The sequence below is a fragment of the Molossus molossus genome, unplaced genomic scaffold (genome assembly GCF_014108415.1).
Source record: "Molossus molossus isolate mMolMol1 unplaced genomic scaffold, mMolMol1.p scaffold_m16_p_8, whole genome shotgun sequence".
NCBI lineage: Eukaryota > Metazoa > Chordata > Mammalia > Chiroptera > Molossidae > Molossus > Molossus molossus.
The window spans coordinates 90,066,654-90,087,619 of NW_023425402.1; the positions used below are offsets into that span (position 1 = coordinate 90,066,654).

General features: G+C 41.9%; 1 protein-coding gene across 1 annotated transcript in view; it reads right to left on the reverse strand.

Annotated features, from left to right (window-relative positions):
- Window positions 1-20,966, reverse strand: part of NHSL1 (NHS like 1) — a 224,607-nt gene that overhangs the window by 37,242 nt on the left and 166,399 nt on the right. The window contains exon 3 of the mRNA XM_036247769.1: window positions 1,891-2,015. Coding sequence (XP_036103662.1) covers window positions 1,891-2,015 — 125 coding nt within the window. The remainder of the gene's footprint in view (window positions 1-1,890; window positions 2,016-20,966) is intronic.

The following is a 20,966-nucleotide window of genomic DNA, read 5'->3' on the forward strand; positions in this document are numbered from 1 at the left end:
ATGTGCCCTGACTGGGAACTGAGCTGGCGACCTCTTGGTGCATGGGTTGATGCTCAACCACTGAGCCACACCGGCCAGGCAGGAGCTGGTTTTCTAAGGGGCAATGACTTGTCCACACCCTCCCAGGTTTCGGAGAGGGCTGCTTGCAGGGGTCCGTGGCAATGCACTAAGAGTAGAAACTCGTTCACAGAGACTGAACTGCCCTCAGATTTGAGCATCCTGGTAAGTAAATAGCTATGTCAGAATTTAGAAACTATGTTTCTATTTTCCAGAAGATCTCGGAACATGGTCTTGGTAATGCCGATTTGCCACCCGGGGACTCTGTGTCCTCCTGGTTACTCACAAGGCTGCGCCCGGGCACCACCAGTCTCTCTGGGTCCCACTGCAAACTGAATGCTCCTCCTTCCCTGAGCACAACCGAAAGGCTGGAGTATGTCTGGATTTTCAAAAGTTCACAGGTGAAGGAGATGGACAGGTGCTGCTCAAAGGATACAAGCCTTCAGTTTCAGATGAGTAAGCTCTTTGGGATCTAATGTACAGCACGGTGAATACAGTTAATATTACTGTGTTGTGTACTTGAAATTGCTGAGAGAATAGACCTTAAGTGCTCTCATCTCACACCGGTAACTATGTGAGGTGATGAATATGTTAATTAACCTGAGTGTGATGATCACTTCACAAAGTATACGTATGTCAAATCATCACACTATATACAATTTTTTCAGTTATACTTAAATAAACCTGAAAAAATTTTTTAAACCAAAACAAAATCCTCACAATATAATTCATCTTCTGATTTTTATTTTTCTCACTCATGCCAACAAGAGAAAATATAAGTTTTTAAAATGAAGGACCAGATGAACTTTGAAATAGCTGCTTTCCTATTATAATAAGAAACTTTCTTTGTATATTTTAGCATCAAAGGGCTAATCTAAAATGTAAAAACACCTTAGAAGAAGTGGGAAAATCATTCTGTAATAAGAACCTGGGTCCAATCTGCATTAGAAAACCAAAACTTTAACGTAGTAATTTCCTATTTTTTAACAACCATTGTCTACTCTTTTCTCTGATGTTACTTATTTGAAGAAGGATAATCAATTTTGAATAATGTTATCCAAACAATAAGATATTGATGTTTTGGCCTAATTCCATGGAAATTTCTAAGGTTAATTTAAAATGGTTTCTAAACCAAACCCTGTTCATCCAACTTTACTTATTTAAGTCATTTGTGTCAGTCAACATTATTTAATAGAATGAAAAAGAAAACTATGTAAGTTATAAATGTCCATACATTTATATTCTTTCATGTGCATTTAGTACTGAGAACATAGATCTGTGTTACGTAGTTTGCACAGATCGGAAGAGAAGGTAGGAGAAAAAGGAACGCAGACCGGAAAGCACATGAAAGGACTGACCAGTGCTGTAACATGAAGCAAAATCACTGCTTATTCTGGGTCTACTAACAACCCTGCCCCCTTGTGAAACCATGTCTTTTTGTTGTTATACTTAGGTTCTTGGTCACGTGAAAACAAAACAACAGAAATAAGATATTTTATTTGTTTTACCCAAAAGAGAATATTCAAAATACACAAATATATTAATTATGCTCCTTTAATAACTTCTTTGGATCAGGAACTTCCTCTTTTTTTAGACTAATTCTAGACGTAGAGAAAAATGAGGAAGGCAGTACTGAGAATTCCTTCACCCAGTCGCCCCGACGCTGGTGTGTTGCACAGCATGGGACCCTTGTCAAAACTAAGACATTACCCTGGGATAACACTGTTAAACTGAAAAATAGACTTTGTTCTGATTTCACCAGTTTTCCCACTTACGTCCTTTTTCCGTTCTGGAATTCAATCCAGGACCCCATGCTGAACGGAGAAGCCTTACCTTCTGATCTGTTTCTTCATCCTCATCCTGATACTCATCGCAGGGCAGACCAGAGCTGGCGAAGGTGGGTCCCTGGGAGTAGCACTGGGAGCTCCGGTAGCCGTCCCGCCGCAGCTTATCACAGTCTGCAGAGGGCGGGGGGGGGGGGGGGGGGCACGGAGAAAGGGCATCAGAAACTTGAATTTCTTTACGTCTCTTCGTTTACCTTTTCTGCTAACACTTCCCTAGGCATAATAAGACTTCAAAATAGTAATAATATTAACAATGAAAAGGATGATAAAAATGACTAAGAATCAGTAGAACACCTGCTACATACACGACATGCCACGTTCACATACTTTACAGGGACTACCTTCGGACCTCACACCCACCCTCTACGTCAAGGTTAGGTCATTAAATTAGTTCCTCTGCAGTGTTATACAAGTAAGCAGTGGATTCAGAATTTGAACCCAGGGTCTTACTTACTATAGTTTTATACACACGACACTTGTTTCTGTAATTCCACATTAAAAACCATAAGCAGCCCAGCAGGGGTGACTCAGTGGTTGAGCATCGACCCATGCACCAAGAGGTTGCCGGTTCAATTCCTGGTCAGAGCACATGCCCAGGTTGTGGGCCTGATCCCCAGTGAGGGGGATGCAGGAGGCAGCTAATCGATGTTCTCTCTCATTGATGTTTCTAACTCTCCCCCTCTCCCTTCCTCTCTCTCTAAAATCAAGAAAGAAAAAAAATAAAAAATTAATTAAAAAACAAATAACAAAACACAAAACCACAAGCAGCCCTGGCCCACGTGGCTCAGTTGGTTGGGCTTTGACCTGTCTACCAAAAGGTTGCTGGTTTGATTCCCAGTCAGGGCACATGCCCGGGTTGTGGGCTCCATCCCCAGTAGGGGCCGGACAGGAGGCAGCCAATGGATGTTTGTTTCTTTCTCTCTCCCCCTTCCTCTCTCTAAAAATTAAGAAAAAAAATTTTAAAATACAAAACCACAAGCAATCTTCATACTATGCTGGTTTCCAAGACGAGTCAGTTGGAAGTGGCATGAAAAATCACTGGTGATAATGCTTACATTTTTAGTTCTCAATTTAACGTTGGTGCCAAACAGCCTATAATCACTGTGTGGAATTTAATATGAAGCCAGAAGCAGTCTGAAATGCCTGCCAGTCCACAGAGGAATGCCTGGCACCACCGAGTGGAAGGTAACTAGGGTTCATGTGCCCTGTATCACAGGGAGACTGGGGCCACTGGCTGCTTAGAGACTGGGCATTGTCTTCAAGGAGTATTTGCCTTGCAAAAGCATTTGCCACAGTGTTGCTTTAAATATCCAGCTTGCTACGGCAGTGCAAAATGTGTTTGCTTTTGGAAGAGTTTCCTCTTTGCACAGCTTTACAAAACCACGCACATAAAGGCACAGAACCAAAGTAGGGCATCTACAGTATTCCTTTCTAACACTAAGATCTATGACTCTTCTTCAAAGTGGGGACAGTAGGTGCTTTCGTGCACGAATAAAAATTCTCTAACCAGGGAATAAAAACACTCACTCACACTGGCCACTTTGGCTCAGCAGTTAGAACAGAACATCAGCCTGCGGAATCACGGGTTCGATTCCGGCCAAAGGAAAAGTACCTCGGTTGCGGTTTGGTCCCCAGCCCTGGTTGGGTCATGCGGGAGGCAACCAATCAATGTTTCTCTCTCTCCTCTCTCTCTCTCTTCCTCTCTCTCCCTCCCTCCCACTCTATCTGATGATAAATGGAAAAATATCCTGGGGTGAGGATTGAAAACAAAAAACGAAAAAACCCCTCACTCTTCTTTGCTACCACACAGTGGGAGCAGAAAGTTTCCAATCCAGGGCTACAAATCAGATTTCTAAAAATCCCTTGGAAATAGCCATGAGGATCTTTTAGAATGCTCAGCTAGCCCTGGCCGGGTGGCTCAGGTGAATGGAGCACCATCGCGTACACCAAAAGGTTGTGGATTCGATCCCCAGTTGGGGCGCATATGGGAGGCAACCGATTGATGTTTCTCTCTCTCTCTCTCCCCATTCCTCACTCTAAAATCGATAAACATATCCTTGGATGAGGATAAAAGTAAATAAAAGAATGCCAAGCTAATTTAAAAGTGCATATGAAATCAAAGATAGCTAAATATTATTACTTCAGTCACTTATGGGATAAATAATTTGTTGACTGGGTTGGCAACCACTCTTAAGATAGTGTAAAATGGGAGTCTAAAATGAATTTCTGAAACTTCCAGAACACTATTTATTTATTTATTTATTTATTTTATTATTTTTTTTTTAAGAATTTTTTTTCCTTTATTGGTTTTTTTTTGGAGAGAGAAGGGAAGGGAGAAGGAGAGAGAGATAGAAACATTGATGAGAGAGAACATCGACTGGCTGCCTCCTGCATGCCCCCCATTGGGGATCGGGCCCACAACCTGGGCATGTGTCCTGACTGAGAATTGAACCAGCGACCTCTTGGTGCATGGGTCGATGCTCAACCACTGAGCCATACCAATCAGACCACAATTTATTTTTTAATGAGTATTTACTCATGCTAACCTAATCCTTTCTAGTGAAAGATACTTTCACATTTTTCTCCAATATTTGACAATTGCTTTAAAAAAAAAAAAATAGTACAACCAACCAGAACAGTACTGCCACTCTACAGAGATAGTGTTACATGGAGTATAATCAGTACTGTTCAACTGCTGTTCTGTGCAGTTTAGGGATTCTGTAAATTTTCTATTTGATTTTCTTTAATTACCTTAAAGCTAGACAAAAATAATAATAATAACACTCAAGCTCAACAGTTTTACATTTCATTAACTTATGCTACTAAATTAACTTTTCTGTGGTCCTTTAAAATGAAGTCTCCTAAGGATTCAGAGTGAACCTTGTAAAACACACTCATAAAAATGGTTACACTTGCAGCTACGTACCATGTAATTCAGTATTTTCAAATACTTGCCAAACGAAACAAAATACAAAGTGAAGCCCAAGGCCCTTTTAAATGAAGTCTTTCTGTTGTTCAAAATTGTATTTTCCCCTTCAGTAACTGACCCTATAATAAGTATGTCTGACATTATAAAATTTTATCATTTTAAGGATCTGCATTGCATACTGGATACCATGGCAGATAATGTTTGGACAAGATTCCTCTCTAAGAAGGACTCCCGAACTAGAACCAGGTCATCTCTAAAGTTGATATTAGTTCTGATATTCTCGATGAGAATATTAAAATAACAAAAATGATTTGATACATGTTTAATCTTAAAAGACCAACATATTGGAAAATTGTTGTTCATATATTAAAAGCATAAAGGTACTTCCAATAATAAACAGTGTGTCACCATTTGACCCTACTTTAAAAGACAATGCCTCTCTTTTCCTCGATGATGTTTATGCCAGAGAAATGTTTAAATAATAACATAACAAATATTAGTATATCAAACGAAAGATGAGGCCAGGTCCGAGATGAAACGAGGCAGCATAACTTCATGGCAGATGACCAATGTTCTGACTCTTCCACATTTTCTGAAATCTAGTCAACTCCTCAATGTCCACCGTCATTCATCTTCTTCCAACTCCAGCGGAAATGCAGAAAAATTTCTCTTGTCAAGTTGCAACAGCTCTCGGTTTCTAAAACCATGGCTTTGTTCACTAAAAACTGAGTTTATTGTCTGTAGCGTGAGATATAGGTAAGCGCAAGCTGTCACGAAGACACAAAGACTTTTCAAACACTAAGCTGAGTAACTGCAAGGCAGAGCAGAATTTAAACCAGGTTATGCCAGCAACTCCAGGCTAGAAACAAGATACTAAATGTAACAGAAGCTCTGTCTTTAACGCACACTCCTCTTGCCACAGAAATGAAGAGGGGAGCTGTATTGTTCTCAGTGCTGCCTGGATAAAGGTGTCACTGTCTGCGGTGTCCTCCTTCCTTCCCGTCAGACCATTTTCTTTAGTGCAAGAACGATGAACAGACGTTTCTGGATAGACCAAAGTTTCCAATATAGAAGAAAAAATAATAATGTCATAGAACTAGATGGTTATCTAGCCATCTCATGAATTTAATACTGCTTTGGCCCCCAAACCTTCCTGCATTAAAGTTGTCGTTTAGGCTTTCCATTTCAGTATTTAGACGTGTGAAGAGAGTCACCTGTAAGAAGCTTGAAAGAGTTATTTTTAAAATCATTCTACCTCCTGGAAATCCGTGGTGAATTTCCACTTTGTATATTTTTTTCTTTAACTTGTTGAATCAGTCACAATGAGCTAGAAAATGCGGCAGATATAGTTTCAAAATCTCAGTGGCCTGACACCCCCGGAAGGTTATTTGCTGCACATTCTCCTCACCCAGGCTGAGCTAGCAGGGGCTCTGCTGACCAGTCACTCGGAGCCCAGGGCCCAGACAGAGGGACGGCCACCTCCCCTGGAGCCTGGACAGGTGCAAGGCGGTGCGTACAAACGTGGTGCTTTTCACACTGGCTCTTGGAACTTCTGCCAGGAAGACCCAGGGGTTACTTCCACTGCTACTTCTTTAGGAAAAAAAACAAGCCACATGGCCATGCCTAACGCCACATGGGACAAGAAAGGGTAATCCTACCTCATAAGCAAGGGAGAAAATGAGAATAACCAATAGCTCTAATAATTCTTCTGCACAGAGGGATGACACAGAGTCTAAGATTTCCCAGATTCCCGTTACTCTTCTCTCAACACTTAATGGCTATTTTCAGCCCTTGCATGAGGTTGAGAGGTGTCTGATGTGAGGTCTGCAACAGCAATGACAAGCTGCTCTTCTGGGTTTCAGGGACAGGAGGCTGACGCTGAGGGACACTACGTGGAGGAGCCACTGAATGCCTGGAATTCAGTCAGACCTGGTCCCACTTACTACCTGTGTGACCTCAGGGGCAGCATTTTAGCCTCCTGGGAACTCAGATTCCAACTCTGTAAGCTGGACGTTACCCCTTCTGGGAAGCTGCGGCGAGAATCATTCAACAAGCACGTCGGCGCTCTGTTCCCGAGGGGAGACCGGGTCAAGGTGAGCCAGAACCCTGCCCAGCACCCTCCACGGAGCGGGCGCCCAAACAACAGCCTTGCTGGCAGAATTCCCCACAGAAACCAGGACTGCAAACTCTTCCCCGTGCGAGAGCCACTAAGCAATCGCATAGCAAGGTCTGTTGGCTGCGCAATTCCTTAAGATTCTATAATTTTACAAAGCTGTTGTCCATCTGCATCAAAATATCACAAGGCTGTGTTTTTCCTTAAGATGTATAATACATCACACTGGGATTCTCTTATTTCTAACTCCTCTCAATCCAAAACAGAGCTAAAATATTTTAATTGATCCAACTGCAGAATTTATAAAGTCATTGCTTAATTATTTTTATGTAACTCGAAGCCTCCTCCTTAGGGATTTTTACATGGGAAGAGTATCAGCCAGGTGCCTGGTAAATATACTTAATAGAGCCTAACTATTAAAGCAAGGACGGTATAGAGGGTCTCTGATCTGAGAATATGTGTTAGGAGTTGAATTGTATCTACCAAAAGATATGTTGAAGCCCTAACTCCTGGTGTCGGTGAGTGTGACCCTGTTTGGGCGAAAAAGGGTCTTTCCAGATGTAATCCTGTTAAAGTGAGGTCATTACGATGGGTCCTAATTCAATGTGACTGATGTCCTTAGGAGAAGAGAAAATAGATATACCTCAAGCAACAGGACACCTCAAGCAGCAGCCTGTGCCATTCGGGGCTCTTAAGTTGTTTGATGGTCGCTTTCCTCATCTTCTTTGCCATGGGAGGCTCTTTGGGGGACACCTACCCATCCTTGAGGGTTCGACCCCAGGCCATGCCCGGTGCTGGAGTGTGCTAAGCTTTGTCACTGAATACGTTTCTTTAAACCATCCAACAAAACAACAGAGACCCAGAGTCACGGAGGGAAGGTAGCCATGTGCAGACGGAGGCAGAGACTGCAGTCATGTTGTCACACCAAAGAGGACTTGGATCCCCAGAGGCCGGGAGAGGCAGAGAGAGTATCCCCTTGAGGTTGGAGGGAGTGTGGCCCTGCCAACACCTTGATTTTGGACTTCTAGCCTCTAGAACTGTAAGAGAATACATTTCTACTGCTTTAAGCCCCCCAGTGTGTGGTACTCTGTCAAAGCAGCCCTAGAAATTAACAGTATGGAACCAGGAGATGCTGAGATGTAGAAGGTCTGATCTTCAATTCCCACAGAAGTATTTTGAACTGTATGGAATATACAAATAAGCTTCTAGATGAGAACTAATGAGTTTAGCAACATGGCATGATAAAAGATCAATAGACAAAAATCAATTTGTATTTTGATATTTGAACAATCAGAAATTAAAATTTAAAAAGTAGTATCAGCCACTATGGAAAACAATATGGTGTTTCCTCAAAAAATTAAAAATGGAGCTGTTATTTGACCCAGTGATCCCATTTCTAGGAATATATCCTAAGAAGCCTGAAACACCAATCAGAAAGAATATATGTACCCCTACATTCATAGCAGCACTATTTATAATTGCTAAGATCTGGAAACAGCCCAAGTGCCCATCACTAGATGAGTGGCTAAAAAAGCTGTGGTACATATACACAATGGAACACTATGCAGCTCTAAGAAAGAAAGAACACGTATCCTTTGTGATGACATGGAGGGACCTGGAGAATATTATGCTAAGCGAACTAAGCCAATCAGAGAAAGACAAATACCACATGATCTCACTTATTTGTGGAATATAATGGACAAAAAAAGCTGATGAACACAACAGACCAGGAGACATAGAAAGAAGTATGGTTCAGACTGACAAACCTCAAAGAAGAGGGGTTAGAAGGGGATGAGATAAACCAAAGAACTTATATGCATGTATACGGAACCAACGGACATAGACAAGAAAGGGTGGGGGGAATCGGAAGAAGGGTGTCTTCGGGGGAAAAAGGAGAAACATCTATAACAAAAATTAATTAATAAAAAAATAAAATAAAACAAGCTGAATACACATAAAGTAGTATCATTTACAATAGTATCAAAATAGTGAAATACTTAGGAATAGATCTGACAAAGGATGTGTAAGATTTGTACACTCAAAACCCGAAACAGAATGTTTTAAAAGATCTAAATAAATCAAGGGATAGACTGCGTTCAAGGATCAGAATATATAATATGCTAAGATCTCAATCTGTACCTGAGTAGTTTTGAGCCTAGCACTAAGACCTTGGAGAAGGAAGAAGGTGAGGAATACAATGAGGTTATGTCACGTCTCTGTTCAAAGTCTCCAGGAGCTCCTGGTGAAAACCAGAGTCCATATAGTGACCTACCAGACCCTACCTGATCTGCCCCTTACCTGTCTAACCACATCTCTCCTGTTCTCCGTCTTCACTCAGCTCTTTCTCAAGGTGATGGAACCCACTTTCTTCTCTCAGATGCCACCACTCAGCAAGACCTGTCAACACCACTCCCTATTTTCTTCCCTGCTTTATTTTCCTCTTAGCAGTCAGGACCTTCTGACAGCTGTGTAGTTGACTGTCTCTTCTGTTTGTTGTCTGTGCCCTCATTAAAACATAAGCTCTCTGGAGACAGGAATTTCTGTTTGCTCTGATCAGCGTGGAATCTCCTGTGCCTAAAGCATACTTGGCAGGTGGTGGATGCCTCATATGTACGTGTGAATCGATGGATGAATGAGACGGGAAGCTGAGCTGTGGAGTAACTGAGGAAAGAGAAGTATCCCAGGGGCTAATGACATCTTGTAACTGAGACCCTGCCTCTTTGGCAGTAGCTCCTTTTCTTTGCACATCTTTCCTTATAAAAACATCAATTGAGGCCCTGGCCGGGTTTCTGAGTTGGTTACACCATCGTCCCAATTCGCCAAGGTTGCAGGTTTGAACCTGGTCAGGGCACATACAAGAATCAACCAGGGAATGCAGAAATAGGTGGAACAACAAATTGATGTTTATCTTTCTCTCTCTCTCAAATCAATCAATTAAATATATGTATTTAAAAAAGAGCACCTGTGGAACCTCTACACCGAAGGGCACAGCAGAGGAAGCCGGGAAGTGTGCGGCGCAGTTTATGACACTGAAGGGTTCCGGCTGGCGTGGAAGGTTCGAGCGGCAGGAAAGGCTTGGTGGACGAGTGGGTTTGCGGAAACCCTCACAGGAGGGCGGCGTTCTGACTGAGCTGCCCTGAAACAGCAGTGAGCTGGTTCCCTGCAAGCATGGTGGTGGCCCCTGCACTGCCGTCATCGATGACAGTGCTGGGAACTGGGGATGGTCACACACACCACATTGTTATGTATAATTAGTATCAATTTGATAATTTATAAAATAATTTCCAGAACGAATCAAAGGATTTCCTTTTCCGTGTTAAAATGCTGAGTCTGCTTACTAACCCTACAAGACACGTAGTATTTTCACCTACAGACCTGCTTTGCCATTGACAAAGAAAGGAGTTCTTCTCTAATCGTAACTCAATAGATCTTACCAATATTCCTTCAACTGAACATTTGCTTACTTATTTCATTTTGAATCCATATATTTTCCTAGGAAAATGTAAGTGTGGGGGAAAAAATGATAAATGAACTAGTTTAACATCTTTTCTTTCTAGGAAACAGTTCAAGGGCACCCAGACCCCAAACTGAATGCACTGATTTGTCAGCTTTATTAGAGACCTTGGTAAGATATAAGGAGGGTAGTTTTCATCATAAGCACTGTAATTGTCTGCGATTTACTCTCAGGAAAGAACACCAGCTTTGGGGCCAAAACACCTGGAATCTAATTTTGGTTCCACCACTTGGAGCAAGTTTCTTTTGTGTGTCTTGAGGTTTTCATATGTAAAATGTGGATAATTATAATCCCCATCTCTTAGGGTCACTGTGAAGAGCAAATAATTTACTTTATATGAAGTGCTTAGAATAGCGGCTTGTTCACAGGGAGCCCTCAATCAAAGTGAATATTACTACTATGCAGTAGCTACTGTCCTGTCTGCTGAGAGTTATCACATCTCACCTTTCCCCGCTACAAAGGGTAACTTTTCTTGGGACCTCAGAGATCAATCCCCAAGGCTGAAGGACATGTGGCTTCTCCTGAGTTGCACAGCTTTTCAGCAGCAAATGGGCACCTCTGGACGCCCCATTCTTGTCCGTTTCTTTCCATGCCGCTCGGAGCTTCCTGCTACAGGAAAGCAGATACATTTCTTTTATGGATTATGAAACCCAGGTGTCAAATTGCTGGTAGATCCAGGTTTCCAAACTTCTATCCCAGTTATTCATCCACCAGATTGTCAAGAACAGTTCAAGTCCAGTTCTATCACAGATCTTTATCCAGGGCCAGAGGACTAAGAGCACATAAGACTGCAATCAGGCATGTTTAAAAGAAAAGCAATTCTAGTTCAACAGCCACATCGGCTATTACATAGCCAAAGGATCTAGTTTAAGCTTGCAAGTAAGCACATCGGGAAAATTTACTGCACTCAAATACTATGCTTTGTAAACATTAGAGAACATATCTTTTTAATGAAAATCAAATCAAAATGCATTTTAATTTAGAAGGGATTTACCATCTAGTTCTTTAATTTATTGGGTTTGGCAATACTGGAAGGGAAAAGGAAACCGTATTGAAACCAAACTGCAGTTAAGATTCTGTCTTGCTAGTAACACATGTTGAATTTTCCAAAATCGCATCTGTATTTTCCCTAAATTCTTCAAAAACAGTTGAATGTTGATATGTTTACATTGTGTTTAAGAATCAACATATTAGAACATAATTAAGAGACTATAAATGGTCAAATGTTTAAGTTACTCGGTTATCTGTAGCATATAAAGTCAGTTCAAAAGCTATTTTAAATCTTAAAGATACATATAGATCTTTACAATGAACATTTTCCTAGATAATTTGATAGCAATTTTAAATGATAGATTCCAAATAAATATGCCCTTTGGTTTAGTATTACACTAATGATTTATTCTTTTCTCCCCTCTCTCCTTTAGGGTAAGAATTTATAAGTAGTTATATAGAAATACCTACAATGACATAAAAGAATATTATTCTGTATGGAGTATTAAATACAAGTTTACCTTCCAATAAATACATGTTTGAGTCCATAAAACCACTTCTTCATCAATCATCACGTCAATGATACTTAGCATCCAAAGCACCATAAAACATAAAAGGAAAAGGAGAAAATGTATGGCTTTAACGATTAAGCCCAAGTCCTCTAAAAGTTCTGAAAGTAAATATCTCCTCTCCTAATGGTGCAGATCAGACTAAATGTTCCATCTGCTAGAGTGTGATCTGCTTAACTGTGGGTAAGAAAGAGAGGGCCAATCAGGGCCAATTATCACCCAAGTGTCAAGAAAAAGGGAGTTCCCCCTAAGGGAATGAGTAAGTCTCAATTTGCTCAAGAAACCTGCTAACAACAGCCAGGTATCTACTGAATGGAAGCCATCAAGAGCTCAAACTCTGAAAGTCAATAGCGTGTGTTCAAATTCTAGCTGGCACTGAACTAGTGGGACCTAAGAGATATATTCCAGCTTTCAAGGTGCTTACAAATTAGCTGACAGATAAAGAAGTTCATGTGACAATTTATGGAGCAGTGGTTCTCCAAACTATACCAGCCATGCCATCAGTGTTAATTAATCACAACTGGGGAGCACGGGCTGGGGCCTGCACAACTTAATGGGAGAGGGGCCCCAATCATATATGTTCAAAAAATAAGAGTCTGTGGGAGAGGATGAAATAGGGAAGACAATGGGTAGATAACCTCTATCAGGGTTATCTGTCCAATGAAATTTCGTCTTTGCAAAACCTGAAGGAAACAGACCGAATCCAGCATTGTAAAACTGACTACAATATGGGCAAGTCCTGAAAGATTTCTGTTCAAGATAGAACAGAAGTCACAGGAAACCTTCATTTACAGAGAAACCTCCCAGAAAAGTTTTGAGGAGGAGGAAGGTAGAAAAGAGGAGATGGTGATGGAATGTCACCTTTGCAATAAATGGGTTTCTTTGCCAAGGGAAGAAGAAAAAATAAGGTTGCCAAATTCATAAGCCTATAAGTTATGTTAGCACAATTCCAAATGACTTTCATTCAATTTACATAGTGAGTTTGGCAAAACAGAGTGATCAGGATCGGGAAGGTGGAGGATTACAGGGGAAAAATACACAGTAATTGTGTCATCGGCCCAACAAAGAGGAAATGAATTTGCTGACTAGTGTATCAGCATTCTGGAAAGAGTCCCCCCACCCGGCTCCCACAGCCTGGGACCAGTGGCATTGCTATTAAACACGGTAACGCAATCTCATTTTTGGCAGAATAATTTTCTAAAAAAAGGTCCGTTTGATTAATATTCTCCCTCTGTGGCTAATTGCTATTAGAGTGGAATAAAAAACATTCCCCCTAAATTAAGAATAAAATATTAAAACTTAAGGGGCTGGATAAAACTGTTACGTTTTAGTTTGCATTGCAAACCATGGAAAGAAGGACTCTTAAAATGTTACTTGCCATTGCAGAAAATGAAATCGAACATTTCATCTCTTCACATACACAAATTAGTGTGAAGAGACTGGAAAAAACGAAATCTATGAAAGTTACGGTGAAAACTGCAAGTCCCACGGGCTTGCCAGTTCTGGCTGCTCAGCCAAATTGGCGGTGATAGCATTTCCCTTTAGAATGAAAAAGCCCTATCACTGGCGGTAGTGGAGCATCACCAAGGTTACTCAGTATCAAATAGCCTGCAAAGATTCTAAACCAACACTAGAGGCTTCAGTTGTACAGTGAATGATAACAAACCTTATCCACAGTACCTTCAATGTAGCACTTTTATGCTGCCCTGAGCGGAATATAGAGGCCACTCAAGTTACTCACTTTATCAGGAATTAAAATAGAATTGCTGAAACAGCAGACTGGCTAGAGACACAAAAACAAAACAAAAAGCCTTTTGTTTAAACCAATCCATAGTGCTTTGCTAAGACCTGGAGCATTGAAATGACTGTCTTTGCTACTCCATCTTTTGTATGTTGCTTACCATTAAAAAAGGGACACCATGTCTCTTTACCTACTGTAAATGCACATTCATCTTTCCTCTGCTCTTGCTCCTGACTTCCTCTCTCAGGTTATTAACTCCTCTTTCAGGGTTACCATGCTCAGGGTAGTTAGTATTACCAAAAAAAAAAAAAATCTGTTGAGCATCAAACCCAACATGAGATGTTCAACTGTCCCTTTTGTATAGTATTTCCATCTGTCAATTCCTTGTTTTTGTCTTTGTTCTTCTCTTTCCTCAATGGAGAATTTAATCCATTGTTTCATCAGGTTGGGCAACTTTCCCTAAGGACATAACTTCCAAAAGACATATCTATATTTCTTTTTAAAAGTCTGAAAGTCAACCTAGTTAAATTCACAAGCACTACACAAGAGAGCACCCAATGGAGTCATCCTTCTTGTCAAAGAACTAGCAATATAGTGGGGTCCCCATTTCCATCAAGCCTCCAATAGGGCCTAAAGAACAACTTTGACGCTCTTCCGTTCCATCTGGAAAAGTGCTCTCTCCCATTCTGTTCAGGAGACAGAGGGTGAAACCTGACCTCTGCCTGTGCTCACTCACTGCGGCTACTACCTCCCCAGGGAATGTCCTCCCATTCTCTCTTTGTATCCAAAATCTTTCCCCCTCTGATGGCTCCTTTTGACTACAACTGTGTTTTAATTGGCTCTGGTTTTTAAAGCAAGCAATAATATTACCTCTACCCTGCCGCCACCTCAAAATACTGTCCCTTTTCTAGTTGTTTTGACAGGTTTTACTTTATTCCTTAAAAATTATTTGTATTCTTTTTCTGCTTATAAAAATAATTCTCATCTCATGAAATCTGGCTTCTTAAATCCAAAGACTTCCTTGAAACTGATCTTTTGAAGGGTACCAATGGCTACCCAAAGATCAATTCAGTACCCTTTCTTCAGACTCTCCCCATCCGTGAGCACCGTGATGACTGCCCACCTGCTCTCCTCTCTTCCCCAAATACCTGCCTTCCAGGCTCAACCCCGCACTCTCTCCACCCTAATCTCGCTCCTCCATTTTCACCAGCTGGTCTGTATCTTCAGCTCTCATCTTCCTAGTTCTAGATGACCCTTCCTGGACCTGCACAAACCCAACAGTATTTATAGAACCACACCCTGGGCTGTATGCTGGGGTCACACAAACGACAAGCAAAGGTCCTGCTCCCAAGGAGCTTGCCTTTAGATAGGGAGATAAACACGTAAACACGATTATGTAGCTTAGTACAAGCAGTCTGGTGGAGGGGTATCAAGCTTCAGGGGAATGTGTGGAAGAGCGTAGAAGGCATGCCAGGGTCTGCCCTGGGGAGTCCAGGAAAGCTCTCTGGGGACCCGAGCACCCACAAGATGCTTAAAGGAGGAACAGGAGTTGGCCAGGTGTGAGGTTGTGGTTCGGAGGGAGAAGGAATGTACTGGATCAGGAAGTGGAGAGAAATCGCAGATAAGACAAGCTAGCTTTTCACTTGGACCTTATCTTTACGTGCAAGGCACAAGGTAAAGGACTTGGGTGGAGGGGCCAGGAGCATGGGGAGAAAGGGTGATATGACAGATGAAGTTACGCTAACATAAAGGTTGTCAGATGCTGAGGAAGTTGGGTTTTATCCTGTCAGTGATGAGGAGCTGGTGAAGAATTTTTAACAAAGGAGAGGCATGATCAGATTTATGTTTTAAAGACAACACCCAGGGACAAGGGTGAGACTCAATGATGCCACCATCATCAACCTGTGTATGAGTGACTCATGCATCTATCTTATCTCCCCAACCAGCTTTAAACTTCTGCAGAGAGTTACTGACTCACCTACAATATCCAGCCCAGTGCCTCCCTTGCAGAACCCACTGAGAAAACGTTGATATCAACACAAACTTAGATTTTAGACAACCCAAATTATCAGGCCTTTTGCGCAGTGGTAAATTATATTTGTGTGCCAATAAACTTCACACATAGCAGCTAAGTACCGAGAGGCCAATCAGAATTTTAGAGCTTAGGCGGAAACTTGGAGATCACAAATTGTTTCCCAGAAGAGGAAGCTAAGAACAAAAATGGGACGTGATTTTCCAACGTCCCAACAGGCCAGGGAATCACCACAGCACTGGAATCAGCATTCTGGTCCCCATCACATCGTCTGGAATAGTTCATAACAACAGAACAAGGTGTTGATGCTGCTACGGTGTGGGAAAGACAGACACTATTTCCTACCTCATTCAGTGGAGTTTCCAGAATAAGGCACCCACCCCCTGCACACCCCTCAATTACAGGCCCATCTTTGTGTAAACTAGAAAATAACTGAAAATTCTATATGAGTAATTTAATGTTTCTTAGTTGCAAAAAATTTAAAAGAATCTTTCCTTAAACTTTCCAAGAACAAAACATAGATTGGCTGCCTCTTGCACACCCCTACCCCCCCCCCACACACACACACCAGGGATGGAACCCACAAATCGGGCATGCGCCCTGACTGAGAATCTAACCAGCGACCTTTCGACCTTTTGGTGCATGGGGCAATGCCCAACCAACTGAGCCACAAAGGCCAGGGCAAAGAGATTTCTTAAGCAACTGTGAAGCAACGCCTTTGGGCATTCCTGAGCTATTCTGCATTCCCTAAATTAACTGGCTAAAGAAACCAAATCTGCCTTGGGCCTTCAGATTGAAAGCTGAGGGCACTACAGAGGCATCACAGGGATGGGCCCTCAGGGCCTGAGATCATAACTGGCGAGCACAGGCCAGGGCTAGAAACCTGATGAGTCCTGGCATGGTCATCTGTAAACTGCACAGTAGCTATAAACTAATCCCGTAGCTTCTGTGGGCCCTGGTTTACTCACCTACAAAATAAAAAGGGGGTTCATTGATCAGAAGACCTGGGGGCTCCCTTCCAGCACTAGCATTCCAGGCAGCTTCCAGAGACTGATGGTGAGTGGGGAGAAGGACACCTCACTTTTGTGGAGGAAGTGAGCCTCAGTCGGGGGCGGTCACTGTCATCTGGTGACATCCCTTGTTTCCTTCTATCCTTCCTCACTGCATGTCTCTGGAGTATAATGGATGGAACAGAAAGCACGAGCTAAATCATGACAGCCATTTGGGAGAGGGCTGAAATTTATAACAATTTTTATCTGTAGCCCTGGCTGGTTTGGCTCAGCGGTAGAGCATTGTCCCGCAGACCAATGAGTCACAGGTTCAATTCCAGCCAAGGGCATGCACCTCAGTTGCGGTTTGTCCTCGGCTCTGGTGGGAGTCATGTGGGAGGCAACCAGTCGATGTGTCCCTCCACGTCAATGTTTCTCTCTATCTCCCTTTCTCTCCATCTCCCTTTCTCTCCCTCCCATTCTATTTGAAGATAAATAGAAATTATTTATATATATATATATATATATATATATATCCTCCTCAGGTGAGAATTAAAAAAATAAATAAAAAGAAAAATTTTATCAGCATTCCATGCACTTAAATGCACACTTCCTTCCCTACACAAACTGCTTCCACTTTGAGACACTTTACATAACTAGTTCCTCTTATGCCCATGTAAGCAGATGTCATGATCGTTACTTTACAGATGAGAAAAGCCCAAATGATTGAAAGAAGAAACTCAAAATTAAACTCAAATCACATATCCCTGGTACATAAGAGTCAGGACTGACCTAGATGTGACTCGTGCACTTTTCACTAAACACGAACTTTTCCTATTAGAAAGAAAGGACAAAAGGTGGCTTGGGGAGTTCAGGTCACTGTCTATTTTTTTAAATTTATTTTCCAATTGCTGTTGACACTGAATATTATATCACTTTCAGGTGTACAACACAGTGATCAGACATTCGTATACCTTATGACGTGATCACTTTTTTGACCAATTACAATAATGGTTACATAAATATTTGCTTTATAATTTGTTAAACTGTACATACTTTACGTATTTGTGTTACATCATAATTTTTTGAAGTGTTAAGGAAAAAGAAGATGAAGAATTCTCTGTTATTAGCACAAGGAGGGCAAAGCGATGCTCGTGCTGAGTCTGTGTGAAGTGGTGAGGAGGTGGATCATTCCAAGACAGAGTTCCCGGTCAACAGCCACCAGGCTGTCCACAGAAAGGCATCTCCCGGACAGTCCTGTGGCAAGTGCCACAGGGCCCCCACCAAGGAATCATAGCCCAAACCGCAGGGTGTCAGTCTGAGATAACCCGGGGACCCATGTGCCCCAGGCAGACAGTGAGACAGCCAAGGTGCCTCATCAAATCCAGATCAAAGGGAACAATGAAGAGTACATGCAGTGACCCTTAGATCAAGTCTGTGTCAGGAAGTGTCAGAGGAACCTGGCTAACACTACTGGGAAAACTTGTCCATAATTTTAAGAAAGGTGTACCATTCTCTAAGGTTGAACAGGTTGCTGTGTACACACACACACACACATACACACACACACACACACGACTGCTTTTAATTTCTTCAAACAGTCATTTCTTCACATTGTGAATCCTCAACTCTGGTATCTCCAGATATAATCAATGGGACCTCTGACGAAGAGTTACCACGGGCCGCACTCACCATCGCTCCCTCTGCGCACTGCCAGTTCTAGAACCAGAGCAGGCTGACCTGCTGAAACGATTTCTTCAGGGAGGAGCTGCGAATGAAGAGTGTTTGATACCAGCAGCAGATGCTCCGGGAATGAGTGCGGGCAGCAGTGCACACAGACACAGCAATGCAACTGCCTGTTAAATACACTGTGAAGTTATGTTCACCTCTCTCCCAAGATGGACTTTTTGGGGATGGAGCCTTAAAAATAACATGGCTTTATTTCAGCCTTTAATATGGTCTTAATTTTCAAGTGAGGTCTACAGGATGTAAGAAATAAAATCTGAGCCTGAGCAGGCCCACTCTCCCCCTAATTCCCCTTTTCCCACTTAACTGCGCCCCTTTTAATAAAGCTAAAAGTTACCCAGATAAAAATCCGGTTAGGTAAAGGTTCCTCATCATCACAGCTAACTGATGAAGTTCATGAAGAGTTCAAACAACTACAGGATTGAAAGGGTAGAATTCTCCTGGAAGTTCAGTAAAAAGCTGAGTGAATTCTTTATGGATAATGTGATCCATTGTCAGAAATTGACTGTTCATTTCTAGCCAGATGTCCTGCTGGGCCAAATATCAAAATACTATTTTTACATCCAGGTACAGCAGATATACCCTCCAACAGCGTTGTTCTTTCAACAGTGTGTTGTTATAAGGTTTATGAGATACTGTATGAAAGTAACTCTTGTTTATATCAATTAGCCTATAAAATTGGTGTCACCATATGTCCTTTTGCTGTAGTTCCAAGTGAGAACTTACTGCACATGTTTATCTCTGGTAGTAAAACATCAATCAACAAAACCAAATCATTTGATCTAAGAGCATGGCCACCAAATTCTCCAGAGACTATCCAACAATAAATACTAAAGATCTCTGCTCTTTTTGGACCAGAATAGAGAGAAATGGCACATGGGAGACACCTCTGGTGTCCCACAAGCCATTTCAAATGCCCTGGAGGCCCACCCCCTCTCCAGTGGGGGATGGGAGAGTGGGGGATGGGAGGGCAGGGGGTGGTCTCCCAACAGCGGTCCCCTGCCAGCATTGGGCTCTCCCTCCCTTCGCACCACGGAGCCTCACACAGGTCTCACACCACTGTCTGTTTACTGAGGTCTTGACACAAGAGCAAGAGCAGCTCTTTAAAGACGCACGCACTTTTATCCATTCATTTAAAAACCCCTGTCATAGTAGAGAATTGATGCTCAAATCCTTAATAAATTGTGCCTATTATTTGCCTTAATTTCCTAATTCAAACTTAGTTTTTTAATAATGCTTTCAGTAACCCTGGTGCCTTCCTCAACCACTCAACTGACCACTAAGCATTTCTGCATTACTTTAATAAGCAACTGTTGTTGTTGTTTTCTTTATTGATTTTAGAGAGGAAGGGAGAGGGAGAGACAGGTGGAAACATTGATGAGAGAGAACATCAACTGGCCACCACCTGCATGCCCCCCACTGGGGATTTGGCCCACAACCTGGGCATGCGACCTCTTGGTGCATGGGTCGATGCTCAATCGCTGAGCCACACCAGTCGGGCTTAATAAGCAAATGTTAACAACACTGTATCATTTCCTTCCATATTTTATGATCCTCAAGAGGAGAGCTGAGCTCCCCATAAAAGCTGATATGAGTTCATACAATGAGTACTTAATGACTATGAAAAAGCACCAACCTGTTTAACATTAGAGAGTAGTATTCCTTCCTTAAAATTATGCTCAAGGTCCACAGTAGGAACAGAAGGAACAAACTAGATTATTCATTGTGAATACTCAGCTACCTTTCTAGATTTTTAAACAAAGAACGTGGAGGTCAAATTAACTTAGACTGATACCTTTATATAACCTCATACCTTAATCGTGTCACATATTCAGGGGCTGAGTTTTTTCTTTTTAATCTTCACTGATGATGAGACAATAAGTACTCTGCACGCATGTTCTGATGATCTCAGGCTGCTAACATGGTCTAGGGGAAGTGGTATATGAAGTCCTATTCACACGATTGAAAGAAAATAAACGAAGAAAGAACTCAGATGCTCTTTCTTATTTCACCTTCACTAACCCCTGTTCTTAAAGTTATTATTTAGCTACAACCTCTTAAGGAGTATTTAAATCCAGACTTTAAAATATGAGCTGATAATTTTATTAGTGGTAAATCCCTTCAGTGAACCATTTTAGGTCATTAAAGCCACTGCTAAACATTTACCTTTTCAAAATTAAAGCCAAGTATGGGCAAACCAGTGGTGATGCTATTTCATTTGGGTCTACGGAATACTCAAAAAGAAAAGGATATCAGAAAAGTCTGGATGCAGAGGCTTACTGTCGAAGGGAGGAAAAGAGAAGCTGTGATCTGGTGCTTGACAAAACATGCAAGTCCTGGGGACGTACAGCTTCCTGGACAGTGAGCAAAACGAGCTGGGCCTGAATATCCAAACTCCCGCCCTTTCTGCAAGCTTTCTCCACGGGCCAGACCGCAGTGCCC